Source organism: Halichoeres trimaculatus, unplaced genomic scaffold (genome assembly GCF_033239565.1).
Source record: "Halichoeres trimaculatus isolate MK-OKI-2021-1 unplaced genomic scaffold, fHalTri1.1 fHalTri1_scaffold_14, whole genome shotgun sequence".
NCBI lineage: Eukaryota > Metazoa > Chordata > Actinopteri > Labriformes > Labridae > Halichoeres > Halichoeres trimaculatus.
The window spans coordinates 23,654,088-23,666,140 of NW_027437192.1; the positions used below are offsets into that span (position 1 = coordinate 23,654,088).

The window sequence follows — 12,053 nt, forward strand, 5'->3', positions numbered from 1 at the left end:
CATTCGGAAAGATGGAAAAATCCTCATGTAACCGTGGCTACTGTGGACTCTGATTACATTTCCTTTTTTTCATCCCACAGGTATTCCTGGCCCTCCAGGCTATGGGAAAATGGGACCTCCCGGTCCCGTTGGCCAGCAGGGTGTTCCTGGCATCCCAGGCCCTCCTGGGCAGTCTGGTTCTAAGGGTAAAGATGGCCGCTGTAACCCTGGTGACTGTATGAGCCACCAAGTAGAGTACAGCGCTAAGGGCCCACCTGTCAAGGGCCCCTGGTAGAGGGCTGCAGGAAAAAGGACTGAACCAAAGAGACTAGGAAAAAGACAGGAAGCCAAAGACCAAAGATATTTAACCTGACCATGAGATGTAACACAGGATCATTTCTTGTTGAATTGTAAAGATTTAGCCACACAGGTTTCTTCTGTAGATGTGAGGGAAAACTTGGTTTTTATCTGTAGGCCCCGCTGGAATGAGGCCTTCAAAGAGCACCAGCAGCATATTTTTATTTTACATCACTTTTACTGTATGAACACCAGCTCAGTGCTACATTACTGCCTCTTATTTCTCACTGTGTTTCATCCATTTAGCACATCAACAACCTAAGAGAGGCGATAAGATTCACAATCTGTATTTTCTTCACCTTGGTTAACGCTGGCTTCTTCTGTTTCTGCTTTTCATTTTCTCTGTAGGAAGAAAACATACACTATTATTGTCACACTTTGCCTCCACCTCTCATCTCTTTTCCTCCCTCGCAGGATCACACCTAAACTGCATGTCATGCATTTCTGTTATTCTGTGTCAGTGCCTGTGGTGTGATACATACGTGAATTTGACCCTGAGAATCTCCCTCACAACATAATCCAGTTCAGTCTGAACAGACGTCAAAATGTGCTTCCATACCCTCTTTGTTGAACTGACTGTCTTGTATATATTTATATTTATGTATAGTGGCTTTTTATACTTTTTCAACAGATTTGATAAAGGACTTATGCATGGCCAGCCACTTGTTTTTCTGTCTCAGTGGATATACAGCAACATAAAATGCCAAAAGGATATTTCCTAAGATCTATAAGCTTTCAAGTTGGTGTAATGTGTTCAGTAAAAGACAAATTATTTATAGAAAAAAATGTGTTTACACAAGGAGGCATATTGGCTGTGGTAATTACGTGGCTTAAATTAATTTCCTCTCATTTTAAATCCAGTCTTTTTGGGAATAACAGCCATTTTAAAGCTTCTCATCTCATTTTGTATTCAAAGTACCAGCAATAGCCATCTGTCTGCTTCACCAGCCACTGTTTAAGAAGATTAGAGCAATAATACAGCTCATTCTCCACATGTACTGTAACAATTCACTGAGCATGGCCACCAAGCCCTCGTATTTGCATAAAGTTGAAGAAAATATTCTAAAAAGCAACACAAAAGGCTTTTGTTGTGTGATATGACTGTATTTCAGGGCTGGCAGAGTTTGTTTTTATCATTTCTTTACGTGTAAGTGTGTGGAGCTTTAAATCACTACCGACGTTTGCAGCTCCGTTGTTTAACCAGCAGTTTAAACGATGAGCCAGACCTTTGTTTTTTACAAGCTTACCCGATGAACATGTTTGACCTTTTGCTGAATAAAATAGCTCTTTCAAAGATGCTGCATCATGTGTTGATTGACAGCCATTTGCCAGACAGCAAATCATAGACTCTTTCAAAGGGTTACATGTCTCTTTGTTGCTTTTTTGCACCATTTGTAGTTGTGTCCCTTACCTTAGGCCTTGTACTCATGAAGCCTAGCATTTTCAAAAACTAATATCTTCCCTTATTCGTTTTTAAAAATACTTTCGTCCACATGTACCGGGCAAATCTGCCAGTGAGTGTGGTTTGCAGCATGCCAAACCCATATTAGCAGTGTTTTTCAGATGTGAAACCTATGCCGTCGAATCAGAATTAACCCCCTGTTATTAAGCTGTGACATTTGAGAACAAAAAACTGTTTTCTGTTTTCTACGAAAAAAAAACTGAGAAACCTTCATTTTGGACAGAATTTTCCCAAAACATCTTTTTCTGTGACGTAAAGCTGCGCTTTCCTAAATACCTGGCTATGTGCGGACAAAACCTTAGTCAGTTCTTTGACAGTTATGTCTCTGTAGTTTTTGACATTGTTTGTGTCTTGGAAGTCATTCAGTTTCATTTTTAAAAAGGACCTCTTTCACAATACATGTAATTTTGCCCACAGCCCAATTTTTTGTTTATTTTGTTTTATTTGTAGTACACCCAGAGACTCCCAAGAATATACCTTTAGAAAATCCAAAAGTCATCCAGGGCCTGTACTATGACCTATTTTATGATCATTGCCATAGGTGTGAGCCAGGGTGCACACTTTACTCCAAAACTTACTCAAACACAAATAATAAATCATCAAATTGGGTCAAATCCTCTTCACTGAAGTCTGGTGCATCTTTTGAAATCAAATGTAAAGCTAAGTATTACAATTGAAAGAAGTTATTGAATTTTAATTGGAAAAAAAAGTTTTTTTTCCATGATTTTTTTCAACAAATTCAATTCTTTAGAGATGTGTATGACCAACTTACAGTTGCTGTACACCTAAAATACTTACAAATTATTTGGCCACATATATTCTCAAAGTGGGAAAAAAAATCATCAAATTCTGAGAGCGGTAAAGTTATTCAATTAACAGGTTGGGTTACTGTGGTAGAATCAATATACTGTTCCATGTCTTGTATATCAGGGAACCTTTAAAGATTTGTTCAGAATTCATCATTTAAGTATGTCCTTTAAGTCCAAGCCATTGCTATGCAAAAAGACACAAATGCCATAGAACAGATTACATGTATATACAAGTACTAGAAACAGAAATTGACATTAGTAATGTTTATGTATTGCTACCATTATAGATATATACAATCTGATTACAACAATCCAAAAATGCATTGGTTTTTACTTGAATCAATGGCTCATTATCATCTCATCACAAAGGCATAATAAACAGGCCCTTTGTGGCTGTTCAATGTTAAAATTAATAACATTTCACGTGAAATGTTTGTTTTGAATCTAGCATCCAAATTCTAAAAGAAATCCTACTTAAAGGATGAATTCTGAACAAATCTTTAAAGGTTCCCTGATATACAAGATATGTATACTGATTCTACCACAGTAACCCAACCTGTTAATTGAACAACTTTACCGCTCTCAGAATTTGATGATTTTTTTCCCACTTTGAGAATATATGTGGCCAAATAATTTGTAAGTATTTTAGGTGTACACCAACTGTAAGTTGGTCAGACACATCTCTAAAGAATTGAATTTGTTGAAAAAAATCATGGAAAAAAAACTTTTTTTTCCAGTTAAAATTCAATAACTTCTTTCAATTGTAATACTTAGCTTTACATTTGATTTCAAAAGATGCACCAGACTTCAGTGAAGGTGATTTGACCCAATTTGATGATTTATTATTTATGTTTGAGAAAGTTTTGGGGTAAAGTGTGCACCCTGGCTCACACCTATGGCAATGATCATAAAATAGGTCATAGTACAGGCCCTGGATGACTTTTGGATTTTCTAAAGGTATATTCTTGGGAGTCTTTGGGTGTACTACAAATAAAACAAAATAAACAAAAAATTGGGCTGTGGGCAAAATTACATGTATTATGAAAGAGGTCCTTTGCACCATTTTAGTTTGTTTCTTTTGTTTTACTTGTTTGTGTTCATATCTGTGGTCATCACTTCATCGATAGGGTGCGCTCCTTACAAACAGATCTGTGCCTGTAAGGCTTGCTCAGAGACAGTTTCATCATCATACCCAAGAACTGTCTGCTCAGTTTATAGTCTGTCATCCAAACATTTTGTATGATGGTAACTTTAGGGAAAAAAAAATCATGAGCAAGTTTTTTTTTTCTTTATCATTTCAGAAAACAGTTATTGTCAAGATGTGAGACATATTTATTGACAGGGACGCTCTTAATGGTGTATTAAAAGCGTTTGGATGGGAGAAGGTAGAAAAAAATGACAACCCGTCACGAAACAAAAGGAGTAGCAGCTGACCGCAAACTTAACTTTCAGGGAACCAAAGGAAACAAAAGCACAATGGCTGCCAAGGTTGCCTCTAAGAGAAACACTGAAGGCTGGAGCTGAAAGGACCAACCCAGCACCAACGAACTGCACTTTGACAGAAACTAATAACAGTAAGCAGCTTGCACCAAAATAGTCTTCTGTGGACTCACATCCCTTCACAATAAAAGCACCACTGAAAGAACAGCTCACTACCTCTGATGGTGAGATAATAAATCAGTACTGAGCGCTGAAACCAAAGGGCTTATATATAAGCTCCCCACACCTGTTCTCAATCAGAGCTAATTAGACAAACACACCTGACCCTGCACTGAGATGATTACCACACCAAACTCAATGAGGGAGAAGTGTGACGCTGTTCCATCTCTCCACAATGGGGCGTTGAACTTGGTTTCACACACACTTTGATGTCATTTTGTCATGTAAATAAACGTGCATCGTGTGTAAGGTGGTCAAGTGTGCAGGTCATCTGTGAAAGCAATTGTATCAGTCGAGATAGTCGAACATACAAGTGGTGAAACATACAGGGCCAGTTAATAGACAAAGACAGGATAAAACTACTTAAACTTACCAGTGTATCAGTTGCTGTATGTGGGTAGAAAAGCTATTCTCTTGCAATAAATTGAAACGCCTGCTCCCTTCACAAAATGTACGCAATGTTATATTGTGGTTCCATCATACTGTTGTGATATTCAGAAGATTTTCCTGCTAGGCGCAGCCCTGTTGGCTGCGGCTGCCTTGTGCAGCAGCTCTCTCTTCTTCGTCCGTTTCTTGCAAATTTTTTGGGGTTTTTTTTGTAATCTTTGTGTTTGGAGTGGATTATCACTTAGTATGGCTCATTTGTTGGTCATGGACACCAAACCTTTTGTGGCTCAGCAATTTTTTCTACTACTTTTTCTCCTGTTTTTCTCTGGAGATCCTACATATAACCATGGCTGCATTGTTTACATTTGAACTCAGCTGTTAGCAGCCCGTAGCATGTCAATGCTAACTGGTGTAAGGCCTGATGTCTTCCCACATGATGAGGAGAAGGAGGTGAGGATGACGTGCTGGTTCTCAGGTGTGAGCTAAGAAGTGACGACATGGACCTGTCCTTCCATCCATCGTTAATAGGAACGTAAGATCTATCTCCAATAAGATGGACGAGGTAGCTTTGCTAACCCAGCAACAGAGGGAATACCAGAAGGCAGAGTAGCATCATGCTATTCACAGACATGGCAAACAGAGCTAACATAAAACACCAACGCCATGTTGGAAGAACTTCACCTGCTGTGAGCAGACAGGATCCAGGAGACAGAGACTGAACAGACTGCTGAAGAAGCTCAGTCCTGGACCCTGTGGAGGTGGAGGCTGGCTGAACTGGACAATGATGGACAAGCTGTCATCATCTATTTTCTTATGGACCTTTTTGCACTTTCTATACATTTTTTTACTTCTTGTTTTCTTGATTGCTGCTGTGACTTCAATTTCATTATACTTGTTACAATGACAAAAGAGCTCTATTCTATTCTATTCTATTCTATTTGAAGTTACAACACTTGTTGCTGCAACCTTATCGCTCTTGATAATAAATCATTGACTGTTTAATGCATCTACATAGTCTCTAGGATGTCCCCCATTTGTTTCTGATTCAGAGGTTTGAAGTCTGTTGTTGAAAATAGCTTCATTCTGTTTATCAAAAACTGTACCCCTTGTACAGTGTGACAGAAAAATGAGGTACTCGGACCAAAACTGCTTTTTTAACCACATTTATTTTTGCTGTACAGATCGGCTTCACTGGCTTTGTGTGGATGTGGTTTCTGGTTCTTCTGCAGCCTGTCTCAGGTTGGTGCTCACTGAACAGCGGCTTTTAACACTTCCACAAAGGCTTCATATTCCAAGGCTGCTTGTAATAACTTAGAGGGAATAAACTACGTCAACGCAATGCATTGTTGGATTACTGTTTCAGCTAATACCACTCAGCTGCTTTCCTATGGAAAGTACAGATGAGGCTTTATCAACTACACTGCACTTTTAATTGCTGGAGAAATAGGACAAATGAGACACTAAATACATGAATGTGCTGTACCCACCAAGCACCTCAGCTGTGAGTGGGCTCAGGTGTATGTAATGTGACCTCTCAAAGTTAATCTATAGAGTCTGGTTTACTAACATACGGTGGGATTTTGAGGTTTGGATGGTGCGAGACTGTTGACACAAGCTGAGCATGTGTAGCTGTGGGAGCATGTTCATTTACATGCATAAATTGATACTTCGATAAGTGGAAAACTGAAAAATGCAAGAAAAGCAGCTCCACGGCATGTTTATAATATTCCCCACATGATACAAAGGAACATTAGATATTATAAAAGATTCCTCTTTATTGGTTTGGGTTAACCTGAACAGCCAGAAACAAAACCCTCTTTACAGATGATTATATAAAGAACAATAAATAGCTTCTGTTGATGAGGATAAATCAGTCTGAAAGTTGCTGACACTTTGTAAAAAACTGACAGTGGCATAGACGCACATTACGACTGATTCGTTTGGAGAAAAAGTCGTTATAACTGGAGGAACTTTTTATTACTCACTGAATTCATTAACACAGGATTTCTGTTGGTGCATATCGTAACCCATTCCTTTTTCTCTACATAATAATCAACACACATTTACAAAGATTTACAGCACTGCATTGTGGGAGATGGGAGTGCCCGTCGGGATATGCTGTTGCCAGGCAACAAGAAGAAGAGATAAAGCTAGTCGTTAGTTCTAAAATGAGATTTGGGTAGAAAGCAGAAAAAGGAAGGGGGGCAATGTACACATGAGGTAAATCAGAGATTTCACTCTAGCTTGCTCGTGAAAATACTCAATTTTAGCATACAGTACAGAACTGAGAGTACGTTTTAATCATTTATTGCTCCTTTTTGTACACTTAAAGTCATCAAGGGTGATTTAGCAAGAGAGGCAGGGCTTTGAAACTTCGAAACACATCTAAAACAAAATATGACATATGTTAAAGCATTTAAAGTGACCACTTTGGAAAAGAAAAGCACCTTCCCCACTCTTTGTTCTCCTCTCAGCTCATGCATGATGAGTTGGTGTCAGACACTGAATCTGTTCCCCTCTCACAGCTGGAACAGGCCGGATGTTTGGATGAAACTGACGTCAGCCAAAGACACAGGAGGATGCAGAAAGATAAGGATGGCTTTGAGCTGCTGCTGTCATTGTGTTGAGGGGGAATAAAATCAGAATATGTCCCACCAGTTAAACCTTCAGGTCTGAGGGGAGGGTCATTATTGCTGTCCTCGCCCCTTGTTCTTGATGTCGTCCCACTGAAAAGCATGTTTCTTCTTCTCCTTGTCTCTTTCTTTCTCCCAGGAGCTGTGAGCTGCAGATGGAGTGGCAGCTTCCTAAACACCGGGTCCTTTGATTGTTCCTGCCTCCTGTAGTCTTGGAGAGGTGTATGCTGATGCAGCCAGACACATCGCTGCCTCGCAGTAGCCTGGGAGACCTGGCGAACCTGCCTTACCGGGGCGACCTGCCTCTCCAGCTGCTCCCTGAGGTCCTCTCTCACCGTGGCGACCATCCCGAGCTACGCCATCAACACCAGGCGGGCCTGAGAGGTTGGCACAGGTAGAGTTATTTACTACACATTGAAAATTCTTACTGTACTTATGCACATATTCAAAATGTATGTGTGTGAAAGAGGAGTGTGTGTTTTAATGAATGTGTCCTGTTGTGATGAACAGCATCTGTTCATTGTCTGGAGTTAATGATGCTCTAAAAAGCCTCAGAGCAGCCTCTCCTGTAGAAGGAGCTGTAATGCTTCAGTTTCCGACTGGACTCTTTTTCTTTTAACCTGTGGTTAGTGTTTAATACTGCCGTACCTTCCATGCATGTGCATAAAGCTTGCAGAGTTTCAGTCTGAAGATGTGGATCAGCGTTTACCTTGTATTCCTGGGGGCCCTGGTGGTCCAGGATGGGGTTTACCAGGATCTCCCCTTTCTCCCTTTGCTCCTCTCTTTCCTGTGGATATCAAAACAGAGGAGATACTTTTATCAAATGGCCTGAGCAGAGTGCATGTCGGCTTCTGGTGGCTACAGTTTTTATAAGTCGTATTGGAGGCTTAGCCTTCATCGGGTTTCTCTGTTGTTGATTCATCTACCAATCTGTTTGGGTGCCACAGGCAGACAACCTCCCTGCTTTCAAACAAATGTCCAAACCTTCTGGCTTTCATTAAGGCTGATTCTGCTCAGGGTTTTGCCTTTAAAAGAAAGTTTTTCCCATCCAAAACTCTTAAGCGCTCAGTCAGAGTGGGTTAATTATGGGCCTGAATAATGCTATTTCGAAAAGCACAGATCTGCTCTGAATGAAAAGAAATACGAGATAACTTTAGTTGAAGTTTTCTCTTCATAAATTAAACTGAATTGAGTTGCTGATTGTTCAAACTCCTGAGAGCGATTTAACTTGATAAGAATACAGCACCCCATGTGGACTTAAGCTTGGTTTACATCTCTGCGAATTGACACAACATCCTATGGCGTGGGACAGCGTATCCCACAGTTACACAAACAGCCAACATGCACATCTTCCAAATTTAACTATGCGTCAAAATAATGTCAGTAAGCCCTGTGATTGGTCCACTGAGCTGGACTGTGTTTCATGTATTTATAACATTTGCAAAAGCAAACAGGAAACAAATCAAGACTGTAAACCTACAGTCATACAGACTTCACTGCCTTCAGGATGAGTGCTGCAGGGCAACAAGTACACATGCAGGAGTAAGTAATGCTGATGACTTCATAACTGTGTCGGCCATAGTGTCGTGTCAGCATTGAAGCATAAACCAGGCTTCAGCTTTATCCCGTTACTTTGCGAGTGTTAGTTATGTTTTCTGGCAAAAATCTCAGGCTGTCCCTTTTAAAAATAGACCGTCACTCACAGAGTGGATTTGCTGTGGAAAAAAACGTAAAAATAGCCTGTTCTAGCAATCTGCCGTTATCAACCTGTAGGGATGGGTACTGAGTTAGGTACTTTTATAGGTACTGACCAAATTCTGTCAAAAGTACCGGGTACCGATTTGTGTGAAATCAAATGGTACCATGTTTAGGTACCTAAACGCATCCTTGTAACTTTGAGGGAGTGAAGAGTAGGCGATTTTCCATGCTGGACATGAACACAGCATTTCAAGGTAATATACTGATAAATAAATATGTTAAATTGAAAAACATAAACATTTTATTTTTAAACAAACAAACAAAAAAAAACTATATTTCTTACCACACAAACACAAAAAAGTACTGAAAATTGGTACCGCTGAGTACCGGTACCAAATGCCAGGTACCAGGCGTCAGTACTGTATCGTTTCAAATGTAAAAGGTACCCATCCCTATTGACCTGTATGTCATATACCACCTGCTTTTTGTGCTTAAAAATAATCCCAAAAATATTCAAACTCCATTCTGATGGTTTTTGTAGGTCATAGATGGACTACTATCATTTTTATAACCAGCTGAAAAGTTTGAAAAATGTTGATCCAAGTTAAAACAAATAAAAAAAATAAAAAAATACACACCACTGAAGGAAAGTATAGACAAAGGTAGGTATATGTTGACACTGAATACGGGATAAGAGAATGACTAAACTAAAACAGTGAGATAAACTTAACTTACAAAACAGAATACAGCTAAACTGAATCCTGACAAATGTGTGATTTAACAAGATCTTAAATAAACCAACAGTAAAGTTTAACAAGTATATAAACTATTTCCATTCACATGCTTTGCCCCTACACCTAGCATACTCTAAACCCAACCCTGTACCAGAGACAACTCAGGGTTTTGTGTCTTGCCAAAGTTCTGCTTGGGCACTGCAAAAGGTGGGGGTTAAACCATCCCTAACCCTGCAGGATAGACCCTACTAGCCCTAACTTGAGCCCCTGATCCCTTGAATTTAGGTTTTACAAATTAGAATAAATAAAAACAGTGTCTTGCTCAAAGACACTTCCTCAGAAGAAGCTGGGAATCAAACCGCTCTTTGTATGTACCTTTCAACCCTGTGTTTCCAATCTGTCCTGGTCCTCCAATCATGCCAGGAATGCCCCTGGCACCAGGTAAACCATGTGGCCCCTGAGGTCCAGGTGCCCCTGGAGGTCCAGGAGGCCCGGGGGGTCCCATCACACCTGCTCCACCAAGCACAGCCCTCTTGGCGCTCACTGCCACAGCTGCTAGCCTCTCTGTAACAGGAGAAGCAGAAGCATCATGTTGATTGAGTTACCTTTGATGACGGGAAACTGATTGCTCAGAAGATGAAAGCAGCAGCCTGATCTAATCTCCCCTATGGACATCAAAGATGAGTATTCCAGTCTAGACGCTCACCCTGCAACATCTTCAACACCACTTCAATGATATGCTGGTCTGATGCATCGCGTCCCTAGAGAAGAAGAAGATTGAGCATCAGGAAGAGACGGCAGACATTCAAGTGCATCAGTGTCTCAGTCTGTGGAAGTTTCAGGTATCATGAACCGCATGCATCGTACAGGGAGATCAAATGTGATTTGGACTCACTGGAGATCCTTGAATGCCTGGCATGCCTGGCACTCCTCGCTCTCCATTCAGTCCCCTAGGTCCAGGAAGTCCTGATGGTCCCTGGTCTCCAGGTTTACCAGGGTCTCCAGTAGGTCCGTTGTGTCCAGTGTCACCCCTGATTCCTTGCTGTAAAGAGAGAAGCAAATGGAAACAGGCAGCTTAAAAAAGGAAAGTAGAAAATAAACCAAGTAGAAAGAAAAAGGAATAGCAGAAACTTGAAGATAAACAGTTTTAAAGATGTCTGGAAAACTAAAGCTCACCTGTCCTTTAGGCCCGGGTTCACCAGACAAACCCTGTCACAGCAGACACAGAGAGATCATCATTTTCATTTTCACCGCTTCCATCTATCATTTCTGCCTCACAGACGCTCATTGAGCAATAATTCAAGAATGAATTTTGTAAATGAATGCCCAAAAATGCTGCTTTGAAGGGCCAATGTGCATCATTGCTTCGCTGTCATGTAAATAGCTCATTTGCCATCTGGATTATTGTGAGAATTTGTATGCTAATTCAAAAACAGACTTCCTCTCCTTCTCAACTTTAGTATAGTTATGACAGTTTCAGCTGTATATCACTGCGCTTTGATGCCTCAGGAGCCAAATGTTTAAACCTCTTCATCTAAAGCCTGAGGTTTATTGTTTTGCACTCAAAGTTTAAAACAGCTTTAGGTGATGCGGTGATCATTTTTACCTTTTCACCTTTCTCACCGGCCAATCCCTCAACACCAGGGTCACCCTGAAAGGGACAGACAGAAAGAATATCAGGCAGAGCAGTGAGAGGGATGAATGAAGAAAGTATCTGTTGGCAGGGAGCTGAAAAACAGCACAGAACAATGAAGGATTTGTTTCTGTGAATTAAGTGTGAAAGTGTAAAACTTCTACTCACAACGTCTCCCTTTGCCCCAACTTTTCCTTGGAAACCCTTGGGAGAGAATTTAGTACATATTAATGCGGTCAAATTTAGATCCCAAAACTAAATATTGATTCAACCAATCAGCTCATATATCACAAAGTAAGAAAAATGTTGTGTCGTTCCTGAAACATAAAAGATTGTGAGGCTCAGATTATCATTTATAGTGCTTATTTACATTCCTTGCCTCAGTCAGTGATTTACTGCTTTACAAGACTTTTATTCATAGGTAAACACTGCCCCCTGTTGGTAACACTGTGCAACTAAATAGTCATGAACTGTGTTTGAATTATGGCCTCATGTTTGCTCATATTTTAGTAACACACATGTTTTTATAACACAAACACTGACCTTGTCTCCTTTGGTTCCACCGAGACCCTGAGCACCTGGAACACCGATGGGTCCTCTTTCTCCTTTGTTTCCCTTTAACAAGCGATAAAAGTTTTATAGGAACAAGAGGACAAGTTAATGATTTTGTGGGTATAAAAAAAGACAAAAACAAAGGAACAG

The 12,053-nt window shown here is 40.3% G+C and overlaps 2 protein-coding genes and 1 long non-coding RNA gene across 3 annotated transcripts in view; 2 read left to right on the forward strand and 1 right to left on the reverse strand.

Annotated features, from left to right (window-relative positions):
• col16a1 (collagen, type XVI, alpha 1) overlaps positions 1-1,583 on the forward strand; it is a 92,186-nt gene extending 90,603 nt beyond the window's left edge. Inside the window, exon 71 of the mRNA XM_074687163.1 lies at positions 81-1,583. Coding sequence (XP_074543264.1) covers positions 81-274 — 194 coding nt within the window. The 3' untranslated portion in view covers positions 275-1,583. The remainder of the gene's footprint in view (positions 1-80) is intronic.
• Positions 1,584-4,412: 2,829 nt separating this feature from the next.
• LOC141802531 (uncharacterized) lies at positions 4,413-7,503 on the forward strand. The gene is made up of 3 exons (XR_012599500.1): positions 4,413-4,490; positions 5,835-5,892; positions 7,426-7,503. It is a non-coding gene; the product is annotated as an uncharacterized LOC141802531 (long non-coding RNA).
• col9a2 (procollagen, type IX, alpha 2) overlaps positions 5,926-12,053 on the reverse strand; it is a 28,576-nt gene continuing 22,448 nt past the window's right edge. The window contains exons 26-34 of the mRNA XM_074686063.1: positions 11,895-11,966; positions 11,520-11,555; positions 11,325-11,369; positions 10,895-10,927; positions 10,614-10,760; positions 10,425-10,479; positions 10,094-10,282; positions 7,996-8,073; positions 5,926-7,663 (exon numbers count right to left, since the gene is read on the reverse strand). Of these exons, the coding sequence (XP_074542164.1) occupies positions 7,458-7,663; positions 7,996-8,073; positions 10,094-10,282; positions 10,425-10,479; positions 10,614-10,760; positions 10,895-10,927; positions 11,325-11,369; positions 11,520-11,555; positions 11,895-11,966 (861 nt within the window). The 3' untranslated portion in view covers positions 5,926-7,457. The remainder of the gene's footprint in view (positions 7,664-7,995; positions 8,074-10,093; positions 10,283-10,424; positions 10,480-10,613; positions 10,761-10,894; positions 10,928-11,324; positions 11,370-11,519; positions 11,556-11,894; positions 11,967-12,053) is intronic.